Raw genomic sequence first — 22,914 nt, forward strand, 5'->3', positions numbered from 1 at the left:
ATTTGCCCCTCTCGGCACTGCAGCCAGCACACAGAGACACAAGTCGCCTCCCCCGCTCCTCTGCCCACTGACAGCACTCATCCTGCAGGCAGAAGCTACTGGCGCCCAACGGTAGTGTAAGTAGTGGCTCTGTTTTGAGTTGCATGTGTCATATCACGGCCAGGAATAGGGAAGGTTTAAATTTGTTAGTAGGCTTAAGAGGCAGGTGTCAGCAGCACAACAAACTCCAATCACGGGTGAAAGACTAGTTAGGTTTGTTTCAACAGCATAGCTAACTAGGTAGCTAGCTTACTAGCTGGTTTACATAATCTACTATCTCTGTGATCAGCTGATAGCCTACCCCTCTTTGCCCTCTCTTGGAGCAGTAGGCTATAAGCTTGCTTACAGTCAGATGAGTGTGATTTTGCGTTGGACACACAACACCACACACACACACACACACACACACACACACACAACACACCACACACACACACACACACACACACACCACACACACACACACAACAACACACACACACACACACACACACACACACACACACACACACACACACACACACACACAAACACCCCTGGCATGGCCTCTTTTGCCCGACTGTTAACATGACTACTGTATTATATGCAAACAACTCACCAGACAGCAACATGGGGTCCTTGTCAACAGACTTTTTTACATGGTCAGACTCTCCCGGTCAGCGAGCTCTCATCGATCTTCAGGTCGTTGCCCTGTATCAGTATCCCATCAGCAGGCAGGAGATCACCTGTGTGGGAGTGGAAGCAGGAGAGACAAGGGACCAGAGACTTATAAGGATCTATAAGGAATTATAAGGATCCAAACATCGTTATGACTGCTTAATAGAAATCTACACAAAACCAGATAGGTTTAATGTATTATTTATGCATTTATGGTTGAGCTGTTATGAATGTTTGATTCTTAATAGACCTTCGGTAAGATACAGTCAAAGGAACTACAAATGCATTATACACAGGTAGCTACATAGATAGTCCAACCAGGTATACACATCAGGGACTTCTCCTGATCCTGACTGACCGTATTTGATTTGGGCACAATCCCCAACCACCATTTCAGCCACAGGGATCTGGATGACGGTGCCATTCCGCACCACGGCAAATCGCTGCTCCTGCTCAATGCGGCTCTGCAGCCCCCGGAACTGCTTCTCTTGCCTCAGTCGTTAAAGGCCGTCACCAGCACTACGCAGACGACAGACAGCAAGATGGCCGCGCCCTCAATCCAGCCAGCCTCCGCTCGCCCTCGTCCTCTGCACCGATGCCACATTCCCACACGCTGCAGAGAGAGAAATAGGAAGAAAGATAGAGCAGAGAGAGAAAGAAAGGAGGTGAGAGACAGGGCAAAGAGAGAGAGAGAGAGGAGAGAGAGAGAGAGAGAAGGAGAGAGAGAGAGAGGAGAGAGAGGAGAGAGAGAGAGAGAGAGAGAGAGAGAGAGAGAGAGAGAGAGAGAGGAGAGAGAGAGAGAGAGAGAAAGAGAGAGAGAGAGAGAGAAGAGAGATATGCAGAGAAGTGAGGGAAGAGGGACTCCGCTCACCTGATGAGTTACCTTAACTGAGAGAACTGAAAACTGTGTTAACTCCCATAGCTATTGCCTAGCTTTAGCTCAGAGGGCTAATTAATGCTTTATTAAGGCATGCGGAAGGCCAAAGTCTGATACCTGGACAGTCAGTCACACCTACCTTCGCTCTCCTCTCCAGGCGGTTGGTAGAAGGACAGTGCGAGGGAGATGATGGCAGCTATCTCTAGGATGATAAGAGTTACATCCTGTAGGGCCTCCCAGACCAGCTCCAGGAACGACTTGGCCTTCTTAGGAGGGATAAAGTTCTGGCCAAACACCTGACCACGCTTCTCTAGGTCTGACGGGTTGTCCGATAGGCCTAGAGAGGACAGGGAATGCTGCTACTGAACATGGTGCATGGCATCCCTTCATCCACCTCACTGGATTTAATTTAAAACACTATTAGAGGGTATCAGATTCTTGTGTGAATTCAGTAGGTAAGTGGGTAGCTAAGGAACTGTTGAAGATTACTGTAGAGTGAAACGTATTTGGATGTTCTATCAGGATGCCTACTTACGACCAAACATTTGTCAAATTGCAGGTCTCTGCCATGAAAATTAGCTCTGTAACACTTCATAATAGGTTCCATATAGAAACTGGCCATGTGAAATACTGTTGTCATAAACAGTCATTACATTATATGGGACATGGTCATAGAACTTGAGAGTTACAGTTTAGGCCATGTTTCTTACAGCCTTGTGTAGGCATTATGGCAGAGCATTAAAATAAATGCTTTCAAAATGTCTACATTAGAGCAGACAAAACACAGCATAACCATCTTTCAATTACTTCTGTAAAATACATTGCTATAGACTCACTCACATGAATCATATAACGGACATATAAATGTTTGAGTGTTGACACTGGGTGCTGGGTGCTCTTTTAGTGAATGAGATAGATGGGTGGGAATGGCACAGATGGCTAAGTCAGTGTGTGTCTGCTTCTCTGTGGGGTGTGTGCTCTGGCACACCCACCTCATGTCTCCCCTGCCAAACATCACCTGCTGCTACTGTCAACCCAGCCATCTCTCTCTCTCTCTCTCTCTCTCTCTCTCTCTCTCTCTCTTCTCTCTCTCTCTCTCTCTCTCTCTCTCTCTCTCTCCTCTCTCTCTCTCTCTCTCTCTCTCTCTCCTTCTCTCTCTCTTCTCTCTCTCTCTCTCTCTCTTCTCTCTCTTCTCTCTCTCTCTCTCTCCTCTCTCTCTCTCTCTCTCTCTCTCTTCTCTCTCTCTCTCTCTCTCTCCCTCTCTCTCTCTCTCTCTCCTCTCTCCTCTCTCTCTCTCTCCTCTCTCTCTCTCCTCCTCTCTCGCTCTCTCTCTCTCTCTCTCTCTCTCTCTCTCTCTCTCTCTCTCTCTCTCTCTCTCTCTCTCTCTCTCTCTCTCTTCTCTCTCTCTCTCTCTCTCTCTCTCACCCAAACCCATTTGGGGGTAGTCAAAATGTAGTCGCCACTATACCGAGTTCAGAAATGATGTGTGAAACAATCTGGTGATAAAAAGACACGTGAGTAGGAACATTTCAGGGCGATGAGATATGCAAATTAATAATTAATCTGACTCTCTGTGAAAAGTCACATTTTACTCATTCAGACAATATTCTCACAGTGCCATGGTAATGAAAGGTTCATGAACAAATTCCCTTCATCTCTCTAACTGAAACAGCCTACATTTATCTCTACTGAATTATAAAAATAGTTTTGTAATCATCATAAAAGTGTGCAGATATTGTTGAATCATAGGCGCTTGTATAATTTAACATCATCTAAAAAGTGACAAATTACATAATTTTAAACTATAATGGTGAAAATAAAGCAATATGCTGAAACATTAACCGCTCATATAGTGGTTTGAGCATCTCTCCTCAGGCCTATTTTATGTTTGCTGCAGGAGGCCATGATGAATGAGAGGAGGTGTCTGTCTCTCTGCCTCACACCCACCAGAGTGCTGATGCTTTTGTAGCTTAGCAACATAACATGAAAGCCTGTTCGGGCAGACTGAGTTGGGAATGCACAAATACAGATAGAAACCAGGCGGATGAGGACAGTACAAATGAGGACATCTGGTAGAAACCATCTATGCAAACACGATGGCAGTGGCGCTATAGCATAAAATATCATCAACTGGTTGTTCATAAAAAATCCAGTTGATTTGACCTATTGGTTTGAATTTGATTAGTAAGGGAGACTAATAAAGTGCATTGTATGTTTCCAGTGAAGAATGTCACTGAGAGTGGTGTGTCTGAGTGAGACTCTCACCATCGGCTGGGGAGGTCTTCAGTCTCTGACAGAGGCCCTCTGTGTCCGTGTAGTTCTCCTGGATCTTCTGAATGGCCTCTGCACCTCTCAGCTCATAAGGTCCGCAGGTCCTCCAGGGTGGCCCCAAAGTCCCCTGCATGGTTGACCTCTGTTCCCCCTCCACTACCTCGCTTCTGGGTTTGAACTCCACCGAACTATTGGCTAAGTCCCCCATGATAATGTGTGGTAATAGAAGTGTATTGATTCTTCAAAAAACAATGATTCTTTGATGGACTTCTTTGAAAAGGCCAGGTAGGCCAGGATAGGCCAGGGTAGGAAATGCTTGACTATGTGATTTTTAGATTAATGTTCCCCATGCCACTCCCTCCTTTGCCCCTTCTATGATTCTCCATATCAGGGCATGTGTGGAAGAACATTTGGAAATGTTTTGTGTGTGTGATTTGTCGGTGGTTTATTCCACCAAAGACCTTAATCTGGTCTGTCTCAAAACCCCAGAAGAGAAAAGAGAATCAAACAAAATGATAAGGGGATACCAATCCATAGAAACAGATATTTGTAAGGAGAAAAACAGAAAGAAGAAGCTCAAGCGTTTGGAGGTGAAGAGAAAGATGCTTTGGCAGGTGCAGTGTAGGATTCACCTAAAGGCTGGAGAAGATGGAGAAGATGGGTTTTGTAGGGAATATTCTTACATCATTAAAAACCCTATCTAGATGTTGAGTTGTCAACATTTGCTACTATAAACCCAAGTCTGAAAAGAACTCTCAGATTGTAAGGATTTCAGCATCTTGACAGGATTTCACTCCTCATAAAAATGTGATCTATAATTTGCACCAAAGAGAATTATTAATGATCCAATAGGAGTTGCTGCAATCCCACCCCTCCCTCACTGGGACACAAATCAACGAAACAAAAAAACAGACATAATTTATTTATAAAAAGTCTATTGATTTTTAGTTTATTGATTTAGGATGTTATGCCTCTCTAACTGCTTAGTAGTGGGTTGCTCTCTGATCAGGGGACATACTTAACCGTAATGAATGTTCATACTAAAAATAGGAGGCAGATTCTTCTCTCTTTTTTTGAGGGGAAATCTCATTGCCTCTCCCAGTAAGAGAGTGACTCCTCCCTGTTCCCTGGAGCCTGACAGGGCTAATCGGATTGTAGCCCCTGGTCAGCATCCTGAGCACCGGGTCATGAATCCATTAGACCCACAGGGGACCCTCACTCATCCTCTACCCAATAATGATACTCGGAACTGGACTCTGCTACTCACTCCATAGGTCCACTAGGCTAGGTCTATGCAGAGATCTAAAATAATCATGCTGTTGTGATGGTGATGTAGCAGCCTAATCCACATTGGTGATGGAGCAGAAGATCAAATATTGAAAGTATTCAGCTGCAGGTTCAAAAACATGTATGATGTGATTTCATCAATCAATATACACAATTCCCTTTTGTTATCATTGATTGTTTTTTTCCAGTATCTGTCACACTTACCTCTCGAGGTGCACATACATCACTTGATGTTTAGGCCACCACACATTGGATGAATGCAAACTCTGTAAATGCTGTGGAATTTTTTATTTTTTTATTTGATTTATTTCACCTTTATTTAACCAGGTAGGCCAGTTGAGAACAAGTTCTCATTTACAATTGCAACCTGGCCAAGATAAATCAAAGCAGTGCGACAAAAACAACAACACAGAGTTACACATGGGATAAACAAACGTACAGTCAATAACATAATAGAACAATCTGTATACAGTGTGTGCAAATGAAGTAAGGAGGTAAGGCAATAAATAGGCTAAGAGTGGCGAAGTAATTACAGTTTAGCAATTTATACTGGAGTGATATATGTGCAGATGATGATGTGCAAGTAGAAATGCTGGTGTGCAAAAGAGCAGAAAAACAAAAACAAAAATGGGGATGAGGTAGGTAGTTGGTTGGATGGATGGGCTATTTACAGATGGGCTGTGTACAGCTGYAGTGATCGGTAAGCTGCTCTGACAGCTGACGCTTAAAGCTAGTGAGGGAGATATAAGACTCCAACTTCAGTGATTTTTGCAATTCGTTCCAGTCATTGGCAGCAGAGAACTGGAAGGAAAGGCGGACAAATTAGGTCTTGGTTTTGGGGATGACCAGTGAAATATACCTACTGGAGCGTGTGCTACGGGTGGGTGTTGTTATGGTGACCAGTGAGCTGAGATAAGGCGGAGCTATACCTAGCAAAGACTTATAGATGACATGGAGCCAGTGGGTTTGGCAACGAATATGTAACGAGGACCAGCCAACGAGAGCATACAGGTCGCAGTGGTGGGTAGTATATGGGGCTTTGGTGACAAAACGGATGGCACTGTGATAGACGGCATCCAATTTGCTGAGTAGAGTGTTGGAGGCTATTTTGTAAATGACATCGCCGAAGTCAAGGATCGGTAGGATAGTCAGTTTTACGAGGGTACGTTTGGCAGCATGAGTGAAGGAGGCTTTGTTTGCGAAATAGGAAGCTGATTCTAGATTTAACTTTGGATTGGAGATGCTTAATGTGAGTCTGGAAGGAGAGTTTACAGTCTAACCAGACACCTAGGTATTTATAGATGTCCACATATTCTAAGTCAGAACCGTCCAGAGTAGTGATGTAAGTTGGGTGGGCGGGTGCGGACAGCGATCGGTTGAAGAGCATGCATTTAGTTTTACTAGCATTTAAGAGCATTTGGAGGCCACGGAAGGAGTGTTGTATGGCGTTGAAGCTCGTTTGGAGGTTTGTTAACACAGTGTCCAAAGAAGGCCCAGATGTATACAGAATGGTGTCTGCGTAGAGGTGGATCAAATAATCACCCGCAGCATGAGCGACATCCTAGATATATACAGAAAACAGAGTCTGCCCGAGAATTGAACCCTGTAGAGACTGCCAGAGGTCCGGACAACAGGCCCTCTGATTTGACACACTGAACTCTATCTGAGAAGTAGTTAGTGAACCAGGCGAGGCAGTCATTAGAGAAACCAAGGCTGCTGAGTCTGCCGATAAGAATGTATCAGTTCCAGTTGAAATACATTCACTTTACTTGTTATAACCATGTACATGCTGTGGTTTAGTGCACAAGTTTATAATAGTCCCAAGCCATTACATATGTAAGCAATCATCAACATCAAACATATTTAGCAGTATTCTGAGCTATTCCACTCCCTGGTATTAGGCAGTATGAACAGTGTTATTGAACAACCCTTGGTCTCTTGTGATAAAGTATTTTAATTAATGGGAACATAATGGAGCTCTGCTGTACAAAAGTAATTAGATCACCGGTCAGTAGGAGAAACAGAGGAAAGTGACCTTACTCAGTGATTAAAAACACAAACTACAGTAGCTCCAGAGTGTAATTGGTGAGTGTAATTATGCGTTGCCTCTGGATTCCAACCTGCCTTCCCAAATGCACACCACACTCAAGCCAACCATGCAAAACTCTAGAACAAGAGTCGAGCTTGTCACTCCAGGAATGAGAATTGGCTTTTAGGTCTCAGCGAAGATGACGTCACTGTGTAATGTGAACTTAGCAGTCCACTATGTCTACATCATAGAAATAAACACAGATTTTTCCACAATAACCTTCTTTGAACAGCATATTGATTGCAAACAATATTAATGGAAATTCTCCCTTCTGTTTGAGTTGCGACATGATTAATACAGTGCATTCGGAAGTATTCAGACCCCTTCACTTTTTACACATTTTGTTATGTTACAGCCTTATTCTAAAATGTATTAAATCATTTTTTCCCCTCATCAATCTAAGCACAATACCCCATAATGACAAAGCAAATTTATTCAAAATAAAAACAGAAATACCTTATTTAAATAAGTATTCAGACCCTTTGCTATGAGTCTCGAAATTGAGCTCAGTTGCATCCTGTTTCCATTGATTATCCTTGAGATGTTTCTACATCTTCATTGGAGTCCACCTGTGGTAAATTCAATTGATTGGACATGAGGTCCCACAGTTGATAGTGTATGTCAGAGCAAAAACCAAGCCATGAGGTCAAAGGAATTGTCCGTAGGGCTCCGAGACAGGATTGTATAAAGGCACAGATCTGGGGAAGGGTACAAACAATTTCTGCAGCATTGAAGGTCTCCAAGAACACAGTGGCCTCCATCATTCTTAAATGGAAGAAGTTTGGAACCATCAAGACTCTTCCTAGAGCTGGCCGCCGGCCAAACTGAGCAACGAAAGACGGAAGCCACTCTTCAGTAAAAGGCACATGACAGCCCACTTGCAGTTTGCCAAAAGGCACCTAAATAGTCTCAGACCATGAGAAACAAGATTCTCTGTTCTGTGAAACCAAGATTGAACTCTTTGGCCTGAATGCAAGCGTCACATCTGGAGGAAACCAGGCACCATCCCTACAGTGAAGCATGGTGGTGAAGCATCAAGCTGTGTGTGTGTGTGTGTGGGGGGGGGGGGGGGGTTCAGTGGCAGGGACTGCAAGACTAGTCAGGATCAAGGGAAAGATAAGAGAGATCCTTGATGAAAACCTGCTCCAGAGCACTCAGGACCTCAGACGGGGGTGAAGGTTCACCATCCAACAGGACAACGGCCCTAAGCACATAGCCAAGACAACGCAGGAGTGACTTCGGACAAGTCTCTGAATGTCCTTGAGTGGCCCAGCCAGAGCGTGGACTTGAACCCGATCAAACATCTCTGGAGGACCTGAAAATAGCTGTGCAGCGATGCTCCCATCCAACCTGACAGAGCTTAAGAGGATCTGCAGAGAAGAATGGGAGAAACTCCCCAAATACAGGTGTGCCAAGCTTGTAGCGTCATACCCAAGAAGACTCGAGCTGTAATCGCTGGCAAAAGTCCTTCAACAAAGTACTGAGTAAAGGTTCTGAATGCTTATGTAAATGTGATGTTTCCGGGGGGGTTTTGGCAAAAATTGGCACAAATTTCTAAAAACCTGTTTTTTTCTTTCTCATAATGGGGTGTGTAGATTGCTGAGGAAAAACAAACAAATAATTTATAAAATTTTATAATACGGCTGTAACGTTACAAAAATGTGGAAAAAGTTAAGGGTTATTCCCATGTCTATTTAGGAATTTCATCTTTGTATCTCTTTAGGAACTCATGTGATGGAAGGCTCAGGAAAGATGCTAGTTACTGCTGTGGGGATCAACTCTCCAACTGGAATCATCTTCACTCTACTGGGGGCTGGAGAGGGGGGGGGGGAGATGAGAAGAAAGACAAGAAAGGTAAGATAAAAGACAGGCTGAAGTGTAATGTCATTAAGATGTCGGTATCATTTTTTGTGAGTATGAAGCAAATATAGTACATTTGAAACACAATACATATACCAGGGATGCTTCAAATGGATATGAAGAGTTTCATTCCAAAACGCTATATATCCATTTTCAGAAATGTTAGTAATTTGTTTTTTTTGAAGAACTTATTAAAAGTGATTGTGTGTTTTTTTTCCCCATATCTAATCATGGCATGTTCAATGACAGACCGGTATTTGTTAAAAATCTTCAATTGATGGTTTTATTTCCGAGAACAATCACTTTTGTTGCAAATTAGATATATCCTCCTCTCTCTCAGAGACAAAAAATAGCAGTGCAAGGTTTTACACAGTCAAATGTGAAAATATTACAACTGTACAAAATGATACATTTGTGACATACATTTTTGTTATTATACATGATCCCTCGCCACTTCGCGGTTCACTTATCGCGGATTCGCTATTTCGCGGATTTTCATAATGCATTTTTTTTTTTTTTTGGTGCATTGTGCTCTGCATTCTGATTCGCTAAAAACTCACTCCCGCTTCTTGTATCAAACATGCTACGAATTGTGCTATCATTTTGTCGTCTCGTGCAGTTATGTGTACGTACATAAAACAGCTTGGCAAATTTTCATTAAGTTGGCCAAATTATCTTGTAATTTCGAACATCTCCTAAACCATAATGTCGACGAAACGGCTCACACGTGAGTCACTGTATTTGTATACATGTAATAGTTGCTAATTGTAAAAAAAAAAAAAGTTTTCTATTTCGCGGATTCACTTATCCGGGTCATTTTCGGAACGTAACCCCCGCGATAAACGAGGGATTACTGTATTTTAAACTGTATCAATACAGTAATATTAGATCTGTGTTCTTGTCAAAAGTAGTGCGCTATATAGGGATAGGGTGCCATTTGGGACGGGCCTAACTCTAAACAAGACTATAGCCTCAGGCTATAGTTGAATTTATATATGAGTTGAATTTATATGTTAATTATACAGGATATGAACATTCCATTCCAGCTAAGCAATGGATATACAGTTGAAGTTAGTTTTCACAATTCCTGACATTTAATCATCCTAGTAACAATTCCATGTCTTAGGTCAGTTAGGATCACCACTTTATTTTAAGACTGTGAAATGTCAGAATAATAGTAGAGAGAATTATTTATTTCAGCTTTCATTTCTTTCATCACATTCCTGTGGGTCAGAAGTTTACATACACTAAATTAGTATTTGGTAGCGTTGCCTTTAAATTGTTTAACGATTCGGGTTGCCTTCCACAAGATTCCCACAATAAGTTGGGTGAATTTTGGCCCATTCCTCCTGACAGAGCTGGTGTAACTGAGTCAGGTATGCAGGCCTCCTTGCTAGCACACGCTTTTTCAGTTCTGCCCACAAATTTTCTATAGGATTGATGTCAGGGCTTTGTGATGGCCACTCCAATACCTTGTCTTTGTTGTCCTTAAGCCATTTTGCCACAACTTTGGAAGTATGCTTGGGTCATTGTCCATTTGGAAGACCCATTTCCGACCAAGCTTTAACTTCTTGACTGATGTCTTGAGATGTTGCTTCAATGTATCCACATTATTTTCCTGCCTCATGATGCAATCTATTTTGTGAAGTGCACCAGTCACTCCTGCAGCAAAGTACCCCCAAACATGATGCTGTCACCCCCGTGCTTCACGGTTGGGATGGTGTTCTTCGCTTGCAAGCCTCCCTCTTATTCCTCCAAACATAACGATTGTCATTATGGCCAAACAGTTATATTTTTGTTTCATCAGACCAGAGGACATTTCTCCAAAAAGTACAATCTTTTCCCCATGTGCTTGCAAACCGTAGTCTGGCTTTTTTATGGTGGTTTTGGAGCAGTGGCTCCTTCTTGCTGAGCGGCCTTTCAGGTAATGTCGATATAGGACTTGTTTACTGTGGATATAGATACTTTTGTACCTGTTTCTCCAGCATCTTCACATCCTTTGCTGTTGTTCTGGGATTGATTTGCACTTTTTGCACAAAGTACGTTCATCTCTAGGAGACAGAACACGTCTCCTTCCTGAGCGGTATGACGGCTGCGTGGTCCCATGGTGTTTATACTTGCGTACTGTTGTTTGTACAGATTAACGTGGTACCTTCAGGTGTTTGGAAATTGCTCCCAAGGATGAAGCAGACTTGTGGAGGTCCACAATTTTTTTGTAGAAAGTAGATGTCCTAACCGACTTGACAAAACTATAGTCTGTTAACAAGACATTTTTGGAGTGGTTGAAAAACAAGTTTTAATGACTCCAACCTAAGTGTATGTAAACTTCCAACTTTAACTGTATATCGTTTTGCAACAAAACTAATTTTAATACACATCTAAAATATATGAACAAAAATATGAGACCAGTGATATTTTACACACCCATAAGCATTCCCTTCTGATGAAAAAACACAAATGTGAAAAATCTGTGCATATAATGTTTTGGAAAGGAACTTTTCATATATACATGGATGTATTTACATATGATTGACTCACAATTTCTGTTTCTTATACTATATATACACAGACAGATGTATATAAGTATCATGCATTGGCAGTTTTAATAGGTGTGTTGAAGGGATGCTCCATTAAGCTGTGTCATTCAAGGCCTGATGTTACTTCTGCTTATGAGAAAGAGAGAGCAAAGCATCTCTGAACTGTACAGTGTGCATTTACAGTACATGGGCAGAGACTTTTCTCCCTGTCTCCCTCTCCTTGATATGAAGAGTGGTAGCTAGCTGCTTAATAATTATATCTAAAAGCATAGGAGTATGCAAAGCAATCAATACTTGAATGGAAAGGGGGAGAGCAAGATGGAGATGGGGTTACACAGAGGGGGAAGCCTCTGGTTAGGACGAAGCTTCACAATAAAGACCACAGAAAGACATGATGCAATGGTTTACTTATTTGCTGCTCCTAAGGTCTCATACATTCATTTTTTTTCCATTCCTTGTTTGTTGTTTCTGTTGCTCATCCTTTTTACTGTTTTGATTGTTTTTGTCTCTTAATTTGATAAAATCTCTTATTGTCCCTGTCCCTATCTCAAATCCCAAACCACTATCTCATCAGAGGGCAATAATACCCCTGCAGTCGAAGCAAAACAGATCAGCATCACGAATGGTAGGTGTTTCCCCTACTAGACTAGTTAGATTGGTGAAGGGGTTTGCTAGAGATATTCCATGGGACTCCCATGGGAGATTGTGGACCCCTAATGTAATTGGGAAAAAAAGAACAAACTGTAAAATATTTTGAAAATTAAGTTTAACATGTTGATATAAGTCATGGCGATTTCTTCACACGTTTCTGTCACTTTCATTTTGTCTATTCATTTTCCCATTCGATTTTTACTCCTTTAGGGGGGTTAAAATGGGAGCAATGTTTGCCTCCCATGCAGCAATATGTCTGTCACATTCAGCTGTATCAGTCTAGATATTTGTCTCTCTCTCGCCTAATCACAGGCAAGCAAGATGGGACACTGGAAAACAATCAGAACAAAGGTAAGAAACAGGGGGATTCCAAGGCAGAGGAATCATCCATAATTTCAAGTAGGCTACTTTATGTTAATCCTTTGGGGAACTATGCAAACAACAGATGGCATGAGGTAATAATTTATACAAAATATTTTCAAACATTTTACTTAAGATGGAAGCAATATTTTTTTACTCAAATAAGATGGAAGCAATATCTTGATTTATGTTGAAAACATATTACCTGTACATTTGATAATAATGGGTTGTATGTATACAGCCCTTTTCATTAGGTCTCATAAGTGCTTTACATCCTGTTACAGTTGCATACTGTAGCTGTAGAACCCACCTGGGGGAAGCATGGCAGCCATTTTGTGCCGAAACGCCCACTACACCTCTTGGCTTTTCTCTAACCGTCCTAACCACTCCCTAACTTTGTGACAACCCCCAACCTTAGCCAAGAAACAGGATGAGGCTGTTGCCATGGAGATGCAGCCCCTGAAGAGCGCTGAAGGTGGGGAGGTGGAAGCGGAGAAGAAAAAGGGCAACGTGCCTAAAAAAGAGAAGTCTGTGCTCCAGGGCAAACTCACTAAACTGGCCGTGCAGATCGGGAAGGCAGGTGAGGGCTGACTCTAAACTTTCAGCGTTCATAATAAATGTTTTGCTGGCCTGCTTGTTCACTCTGACTTGACCTGTGTATGCACAAGGTTGGCTAGCAGTGCATTCTCTACTACCGACAAACTCTTCACATTGTTCTTTGATCTAAGTWGCCATGTCTGTGTGTCTGTCTGTCCTCTTCCTCAGGTCTGGTCATGTCAGCCATCACAGTGATCATCCTGGTGATGTACTTTGTGATTGAGACCTTTGTGGTGCAGGGCCGGGAGTGGCTCACTGAGTGTACACCTGTCTATGTGCAGTACTTTGTCAAGTTCTTCATCATCGGCGTCACAGTGCTGGTGGTGGCTGTGCCTGAGGGGCTGCCACTGGCTGTTACTATATCACTGGCCTACTCTGTCAAGGTAAGGGTGATAAACTGTGTGTGTGTGTGTGTGTGCGTGCGTGCGTGCGTGCGTGCGTGCGTGCGTGCGTGCGTGCGCGCTTGCGTGCGTGCGTGCGCGCTTGTGTGTGCGTGCGCGCTGCTGTAGACATTATGTGACAATCATGTTAACCTCTACTTCATCACCCTCCCGGATCCGGGATCCTCCTCATCAGAAAAGCTGACTAGCATAGCCTAGCCTAACGGGACAGGGATATCATATAATATAATTTTCATGAAATCACAAGTCCAATACAGCAAATGAAAGATTAACATCTTGTGAATCCAGCCATCATTTCCGATTTTTTTAAATGTTTTACAGCGAAAACACAATATGTATTTCTATTAGCTAACCACAATAGCMAAACACACAACCGCATATTTTCACCATGTTTCCACCGCATAGGTAGCTTTCACAAAACCGACAAAATAGAGATTAAATTAATCACTAACCTTGAACAACTTCATCAGATGACAGTCTTATAACATGTTATACAATACATTTATGTTTTGTTCGAAAATGTGCATATTTGAGGTATAAATCATAGTTTTACATTGCAGCCACCATCAAAAACAGCACCAAAGCAGCCAGAATAATTACAGAGAGCAACGTGAAATACATAAATACTCATCATTTATGAAAAATACATGGTGTACAGCAAATGAAAGATAAACATCTTGTGAATCCAGCCAATATTTCCGATTTATTAAGTGTTTTACAGCGAAAACACAATATAGAATTATATTAGCTTACCACAATAGCCAAACACACAAAGGCATTTATTCACCACAAAGGTAGCTTTCGCAAAAACCAGCAAGAGATATAAAATTAATCACTAACCTTTGGACAACTTCTTCAGATGACAGTCTTATATCATCATGTTATACAATACATTTATGTTTTGTTCGAAAATGTGCATATTTAGAGCTGCAAATCGTGGTTAGACATTGTGAATACGTAGCAACAATTCCCCAGAATGTCCGGAGATATTTTGGACACTCACCTAATCTGACCAAAGAACTCATCATAAACTTTACATAAAAATACTTGTTGTATGGCAAATGAAAGATACACTGGTTCTTAATGCAACCGCTGTGTTAGATTTTTTAAAATAACTTTACCACAACATACAGCTTGGGTTATTGTGAGACAGCGCTCACCAACACGGCGGAGAATAGGCATCAACATATTACACAGAAATACGAAATAACATCATAAATGTTGTCTTACTTTTGCTGAGCTTCCATCAGAATGTTGTACAAGGAGTCCTATTTCCAGAATAAATCGTTGTTTGGTTTTAGAATGTCCATTTCTTCTGTCGAATTAGCAACCTTGGCTAGCATTGTGCCTGTCTCTTATACACATCTAGATGTGTATAAGAGACAGGTCGAAGACAAAGAAAATACCGGACCTGTCACTCCAAAAGCTCTTATTCGGCCTCAGATCAAGCTAGACACCCCATTCAACCTTCCACTGCCTGTTGACATCTAGTGGAAGGCGTATGAAGTGCATACATATCGATAAATAAAAGCCAGTTGAATAGGCAGGCCCTGAAACAGAGCCTCGTTTTCAGATTTTTCACTTCCTGTATGGAAGTTTGCTGCCAAATGAGTTCTGTTTTACTCACAGATATAATTCAAACAGTTTTAGAAACTTCTGAGTGTTTTCTATCCAATAGTAATAATAATATGCATATTGTATGATCTAGAACAGAGTACGAGGCCGTTTAATTTGGGCACGATTTTTTCCAAAGTGAAAACAGCGCCCCCCTATTGACAAGAAGTTTTAAATCGTGTTTTTGCTCGAATATCCCCCATATGGCAAAATCAAGGCACGATTACACTATACTATATATTGTACATGCAGCTGAATTGTATTGTAGTATCTCAGGTGGAGGCCTAACAGTAAGATCCCTCTCCGTCTGTTTCCTCCTCCTTACCTGTAGAAAATGATGAAGGACAATAACTTGGTGCGCCACCTGGATGCCTGTGAGACCATGGGCAATGCCACGGCCATCTGCTCCGACAAGACAGGCACCCTCACTACCAACCGAATGACCGTGGTGCAGGCCTACGCGGGCGACCAGCACTTCCACAAGGTCCCACACCCTGACCAGATGAATCCTAAAGTGCTGGACACGCTCGTCAACGCCATAGCTGTCAACAGCGCCTACACCTCCAAGATTATGGTGAGAGGGTGGATTATGAAAGATAGATAGATACCTGCACATTGTTGAATGCTTGGTTTTAGAATGTCCATTTCTTCTGTCGAATTAGCAACCTTGGCTTGCTCCCACATTTATATTGTGGATAATGTCTGCAATGCGGAATGGTAAAGGGACACAACATTATCTTTTCTGGTTATTTTCTGGTTAACTGGCAAAGACATTTACATCTTTATTGGCCATTTGGATGGACATTTATTTTGTTCATGTTAACACAACATATATAAGCCATTCATAGAATTCAGAATTTACATACAAATTTACATACAAATGTGCATTTTGCCCAGTCTCCTATTCTGTCTTTTTCCTCCACACTTATTGAGCAAAAACATGGGATCTTTTATCCCTTAGCCCCCGGATAAGGAGGGAGGCCTACCCAAGCAGGTGGGCAACAAGACAGAGTGTGCACTACTTGGCTTCATCCTGGACCTGAAGAGGGACTATGCCCCTGTGAGGGAACAGATCCCTGAGGAGAAGCTCTACAAGGTCTACACCTTCAACTCTGTGCGCAAGTCCATGAGCACGGTGGTGCAGCTGCCTGATGGATCCTTCCGCCTCTACAGCAAGGGGGCCTCTGAGATCCTGCTCAAGAAGTGAGTCTGACTCTCAGGCTGGAGACGGCCTGCCTTGTCTGCCTGCCTTGTCATGACAAGTAGGAAAAGTAGTTTCCCTGTGAATCACGCATACAAATAAAGGGCTCTATTCAATCCGTATTGCTGAAGCTTGATAGAATTGTAAAGGTAAATTCCGATTGAGCCAACATATGCAGCATTTACCGTGAATGCAGTCTCCTCTAACGCGAGAACATTGCCTTTCAATTTAAATCACGCTGTAATGCGGAACTTCCGCAATACGGATTGAATAAAGCCCAAAGTTGGATTTGATAGAGGCTACAGCTTTGATAGAGAAAGGGGTGGTAGGGGCCTCAAGATAAAGTGGGCCTTGAATGAGAATTGATGATCAAAACAAAATGACAAACATTAATATTGTGCCCTAACATACAGAGCATCTGTGTCCTGACTCTCTGTCTGTCAGATGCTCCTCTATCATGGCTGGTGGTGGCGATCCACGGGGTTTCCGCCCGCGGGACAGGGACGAGATGGTGAAGAAGGTGATCGAGCCCATGGCCTGCGACGGCCTGCGCACCATCTGCGTGGCCTACAAGGACCTGCCGGCCAGCCCTGAGCCTGACTGGGAGGACGAGGCTGGCATCGTCAGTGACCTCATCTGTATCACAGTGGTGGGCATCGAGGACCCTGTCCGCCCAGAGGTAACCAAGACCTTACGCAGAGGGATTCTCTATTGGGGTGCATTTGTTTTCACAGATGTAGGTAGATTTGGAGTGGAGTTTTTCCACAGGGATGACAATTGTCTGTTACTTGCTCTTCGTTTCAAGTGGATAATTCCGTTGAAAAATGTCTAAATAAGAACTTGTAAAAACCTAGGATTAGAGTGGGGAGAAGCTTGCCCTTATGGAAGGGCTGGCACAGTAGGATGACACAACAGGTTTTGTTATACAGTAGGTATATAGTTATAGGTATTGTAATCTCTCATGGACAGACACACATAACATAAATGGCACCGTAGCGTCTGTCAACAGACTGGGATGCGACAACTAACAAGGAACATTGTTCCAGTGCCTTGATTTTTTGTCACTGATCATTTTGACAAATCACAATGTTGCAAGATTTTAATTCGGGGTTTCCAAATGATAGGTTTTGTTATAGTTGTAGGTTTAGTAAATATTCAATAATTTCTCTGTAGTATCATGTACATCAGCTAGTAAGAGGGTGTGCCAAGGCTTTAGCAAAACTCTGGTGTCTTTTCTAACCAGGTCCCAGATGCTATCAAGAAATGCCAGCGGGCAGGTATCACTGTGCGTATGGTGACAGGTGACAACATCAACACAGCGCGCGCCATCGCTGCCAAGTGTGGCATCATCCAGCCTGGGGATGACTTCCTGTGTATAGACGGGAAGGAATTCAACCGACGAATCAGAAATGAGAAAGGAGAGGTAGAATTCGTCATTCATGTATTGTTTGATACTCTTTTACTGACAAAAAATGCAAGTGCCCTGACTCAATTCATTAGCTTCAATAACTCAGTGTTACAAGACTCAACAGTTTCTGTGGATACCCCTATAATACAATCGTTATTTCTTACAGGTTGAGCAGGAGCGCATTGATAAGGTTTGGCCCAAACTAAGAGTTCTGGCTAGGTCCTCACCTACAGACAAACATACACTGGTCAAAGGTGGGTCAGAGAAACTCCACTCAAAGCTACAGTACTATTTTTGTAAACAGATGGTAAACCATGCATCTCTATAATTTCCAATGATAACTTTCTCTTCCTGCAGGCATCATAGACAGCACCGTACTGGAGCAGCGGCAGGTAGTGGCAGTGACAGGGGACGGGACAAACGACGGACCTGCCCTGAAGAAGGCCGATGTTGGCTTTGCCATGGTGAGTCATCTAAATGATGATTATGATGATGATGATGATGATGGTGATGACACACATCTTTAGTAATAGTACATTTGGGGAGATATTAAATCCCATACTTAACGCTACATTTCACTAAATGTACCCTATGTATTTACAATATAGTTACATAGGCATGGTATGTACTTTAGTATTGTTACATTAGTACTTACAATACATTACTACTATGTAACTATCATGCACATAAATAGGTATTACTGACATGTATTGTTTTTTTAATGTGAGACCTGTGAATACTTTTCAAAGCAGTGTACATTTAAAGTGGCTATTTTTTGTGGCTCTGTGTAGGGCATCGCTGGTACTGACGTAGCCAAGGAAGCCTCTGACATCATCCTGACTGATGACAACTTCTCTAGCATTGTGAAGGCAGTCATGTGGGGCCGCAACGTCTATGACAGCATCTCCAAGTTCCTCCAGTTCCAGCTCACTGTCAACGTGGTGGCTGTCATCGTGGCCTTCACCGGCGCCTGTATCACACAGGTACTCACTCCATCTCTGACTCTCGCACTCCACACCACACCACAATTCACTGTTGTGTAAATTCCAAATGGACCACTTACTGTAAGTAACTCACTAGGAAATGGTCAAAGATCTACACTACTGTTCAAAAGTTTGGGGTCACTTATACATTTCCTTGTTTTTGAAAGAAAAGCACCTTTTTTTGTCCATTAAAATAACATCAAATTGATCCGAAATACAGTGTAGACATTGTTAATGTTGTAAATGACTATTGTAGCTGGAAACGGCAGATTTTTTATGGAATATCTACATAGGCGTACAGAGGCCCATTATCAGCAACCATCACTCCTGTGTTCCAATGGCACGTTGTGTTAGCTAATCCAAGTTTATCATTTTAAAAGGCTAATTGATCATTAGAAAGCCCTTTTGCAATTATGTTAGCACAGCTGAAAACTGTTGTTCTGATTAAATAAGCAATACAACTGGCCTTTTTTAGAATAGTTGAGTATCTGGAGCATCAGCATTTGTGGGTTTGATTACAGGCTCAACATGGACAAAAACAAAGACCTTTCTTCTGAAACTCGTCAGTCTATTCTTGTTCTGAGAAATGAAGGCTATTCCATGCGATAAATTGCCAAGAAACTGAAGATCTCGTACAACGCCGTGTACTACTTCTTTCAAAGAACAGAGCAAACTGGCCCTAACCAGAATAGAAAGAGGAGTGGGAGGCCCCGGTTTACAACTGAGCAAGAGGACAAGTACATTAGAGTGTCTAATTTGAGAAACAGATGCCTCACAAGTCCTCAACTGGCAGCTTCAATACATAGTACCCACAAAACACCAGTCTCAACGTCAACAGTGAAGAGGTGACTCCGGGATGCTGGCCTTCTAGGCAGAGTTGCAATGAAAAAGCCATATCTCAGGCTGGCCAATAAAAATAAAAGATTAAGATGGTCAAAAGAACACAGACACTGGACAGAGGAACTCTGCCTAGAAGGCCAGCATCCTCTTCACTGTTGACGTTGAGACTGGTGTTTTGCGGTGACCCTAAACTTTTGAACGGTAGTGTAGGTAACGGTCTACGGACATTCCAAACAAGCTTTAAAGCAAAATTATCTCTCCCTACCTCTCTTTCTCTCTCTTTACCTCTCTGCCTCTCTCCCTGTTACCTCCCTCTCTCTGCCTGCCTCCTCCCCTCTCTCTGCCTCTTTCTCTCCCTCTACCTCCCTCGCTCCTTACATCTCCTTCTCCATACCCCCTCCCTCTCTCTCCCCCCTCCAGGACTCTCCCCTGAAGGCTGTCCAGATGTTATGGGTGAACCTGATCATGGACACCTTTGCCTCCCTGGCCCTAGCCACTGAGCCGCCCACTGAGTCCCTGCTCCTGAGGAAGCCTTATGGCCGCAACAACCCCCTCATCTCCCGGACCATGATGAAGAACATCCTGGGCCATGCCATCTACCAGCTCACCATTATCTTCACCCTGCTGTTTGCAGGTACGCACAAAGGAGGAGGAGGTGCGAGACTGGAGACTAGGGGGGAGGGTAGAGACTGGAGATGGGAGCAGGGACGGAGACTTTAGATGGGACAAGGACAGAGGCTGGAGATGGGAGGAGAGACGGAGACTGGAGATGGGAGGAGGGACGGAGGCTGGAGATGGGAGGAGGGACGGAGACTTAAGATGGGAGGAGGGATGAGGGATAAGACTGGAGATGGAAGGAGGGACGGAGACTGGAGATGGGAGGAGGGACGGAGACTGGAGATGGGAGAGAGACGGAGATGGAGATGGGAGGGAGGACAGAGACTGGAGATGGGAGAAATTACGGAGATTGAGATGGGAGGAACGGAGACTGGAGATGGGAGGAGGGACGGAGGCTGGAGATGGGGAGGGATGGAAACTGGAGATGGGAGGAGGGAGAGACTGGAGATGAGGAGGGACGGAGACTGGAGATGGGTGAGGGACGGAGCTGAGATGGGAGGAGGGACGGAGGCTGGAGATGGGAGGATGGACAAGACTGGAGATGGGAGGAGGGACGGAGATTGGAGATGGGAGGAGAGACGGAGACTGAAGATGGGAGGAGGGATGAGGGATGAGACTGGAGATGAAAGAGGGACGGAGACTGGAGATGGAGGAGGGACGGAGACTGGAGATGGGAGGAGAGACGGAACTGGAGATGGGAGGCGGAAACGGAGACTGGAGATGGGAGGAGGGGCGGAGGCATAGATGGGAGAGGGACGGAGACTGGAGAAGGGAGGAGGGACAGAGACTGGAGATGGGAGGAGGGACGGAGAGACTGGAGATGGGAGGAGGAGAGACTGGGAGATGGGAGAGGGATGGAGACTGGAGATGGGAGGGGACGGAGGCTGTAGATGGGAGGAGGGACGGAGAACTGGAGAAGGGAGGAGGGACGTAGACTGGAGATGGGAGGAGGGAAGGAAGCTGGAGATGGGAGGAGGGACGGAGACTGAAGATGGAGGAGGGGATGAGACTGGAGATGGAAGGAGGGATGGAGACTGGAGATGGGAGGAGGGACGGAGACTGGAGATGGGAGAGGGATGGAGACTGGAGATGGAGGAGGACAGAGACTGAGATGGAGAAATTACGGAAGATGCGGAGGAGGTGGGAGGGATGGGAGATTGAAGATGGGAGGGGACAGAGGCTGAGATCGGAGGAGGATGGAGACTGGAGGAGGGACGGAGACTGGAGATGGGATGAGAGACGGAGACTGGAGATGGGCAGGGACAGAGGCTCAGGAGATGGGAGGACGGACAGAGGCAGGAGATGGGAGGAGAGACGGAGACTGAAGATGGGAGGAGGAATGAGGGAAGGAGATTGAGAGATGGAAGGAGGGACGGAGGGCATGGAGATGGGAGGAAGGGACAGAGACTGGAGATGGGAGGAGGGATGAGACGGAGATGGGAGGATGAGACTGGAGACTGGAATGGAAGGAGGGAGAGACTGGCGATGGGAGGAGGGACAGAGACTGGAGATGGGAGGGACGGAGACTGGAGATGGGAGGGACAGAGACTGGAGATGGGAGGGACGGAGACTGGAGATGGGAGGAGGGATGGAAACTGGAGATGGGAGGCGGGACGGAGACTGGAGATGGGAGGAGGGACAGAGACTGGAGGTGGGGGAAGAGGAAGGGAGGGTGTAAGAAAAGGCATTAGTGAGGGACAAAAAGGTTTAGCTTGTAGCGTTTTACATGATCATTTAGTATGCCTTTGCTTGGAAGTAGGAAGTATATCTTTATAGGTATAAGTATAGGTTTTCTTTTCAACCTGTGACTCTATTGTCCCCTTATCTTTTTTGTGTTCCTCTCCATCTCAGGAGAGAACATCTTCAACATTGATAGTGGACGCAACGCCCCTCTGCACTCTCCCCCCTCCGAGCACTACACTATCATCTTCAACACCTTTGTGCTCATGCAACTGTTCAACGAGATCAATGCCCGTAAGATCCACGGTGAAAGGAACGTTTTTGACGGCATATTCCACAACCCTATTTTCTGCAGTATTGTGCTGGGGACTTTTTTAATGCAGGTAAGAGGACCATAAGCGTTTCCTTCTTATACGTTCAGGGATGGGCAACTTTGATGGGGGTGAGGACCACAAAAAATATAAAACTCATCATGAGGGGCTGTAGTTGCTCACAGGTCTACGTACCCACATCCATACCCCTCTGCTATTCTAACTCGCAACAGTAAATTCAGACCCTTTTCAAAAGAGGAGCATGCGGCCTACAAGCCGCCAGTTGCCCATCCTTGCTTTACATTATAGCAACACTAGTAATGTTATTCAACCATGTCATATACTGTACCTAATAATCATTCCTACTTAATTATTGTCTCACAGGATATGTTGTGCTAACCAATGGCAACCACTTTTTGTGATCAAATCTCTCTCATCCTGTGTCTTGTTCTGTACAGTTTGTGATTGTGCAGTTTGGGGGGAAACCTTTCAGCTGCACACCACTCAATGTGGAGCAGTGGCTGTGGTGTCTGCTCGTGGGAGTAGGAGAGCTGCTGTGGGGACAGGTACTTATGCTGGAGTTAATGTGTAAATGTGTTACTCAAACTGTGGTTCTACAGTGGTTTTGTGTCA

The 22,914-nt window shown here is 43.9% G+C and overlaps 1 protein-coding gene and 1 pseudogene across 1 annotated transcript in view; one reads left to right on the forward strand and one right to left on the reverse strand.

The window, feature by feature from the left end:
* The window catches only part of LOC139029072 (plasma membrane calcium-transporting ATPase 3-like), a 6,952-nt pseudogene extending 261 nt beyond the window's left edge, over window positions 1-6,691 (reverse strand).
* Window positions 1-22,914, forward strand: part of LOC111976901 (plasma membrane calcium-transporting ATPase 3-like) — a 41,566-nt gene that overhangs the window by 6,442 nt on the left and 12,210 nt on the right. Inside the window, exons 4-15 of the mRNA XM_070447927.1 lie at window positions 13,047-13,208; window positions 13,394-13,608; window positions 15,572-15,814; window positions 16,202-16,443; window positions 16,886-17,120; window positions 17,685-17,864; window positions 18,016-18,103; window positions 18,207-18,313; window positions 18,641-18,832; window positions 20,093-20,306; window positions 22,142-22,353; window positions 22,740-22,847. Of these exons, the coding sequence (XP_070304028.1) occupies window positions 13,047-13,208; window positions 13,394-13,608; window positions 15,572-15,814; window positions 16,202-16,443; window positions 16,886-17,120; window positions 17,685-17,864; window positions 18,016-18,103; window positions 18,207-18,313; window positions 18,641-18,832; window positions 20,093-20,306; window positions 22,142-22,353; window positions 22,740-22,847 (2,198 nt within the window). The remainder of the gene's footprint in view (window positions 1-13,046; window positions 13,209-13,393; window positions 13,609-15,571; window positions 15,815-16,201; window positions 16,444-16,885; window positions 17,121-17,684; window positions 17,865-18,015; window positions 18,104-18,206; window positions 18,314-18,640; window positions 18,833-20,092; window positions 20,307-22,141; window positions 22,354-22,739; window positions 22,848-22,914) is intronic.

Source organism: Salvelinus sp. IW2-2015, linkage group LG17 (assembly GCF_002910315.2).
Source record: "Salvelinus sp. IW2-2015 linkage group LG17, ASM291031v2, whole genome shotgun sequence".
Taxonomy (NCBI): Eukaryota; Metazoa; Chordata; class Actinopteri; order Salmoniformes; family Salmonidae; genus Salvelinus; species Salvelinus sp. IW2-2015.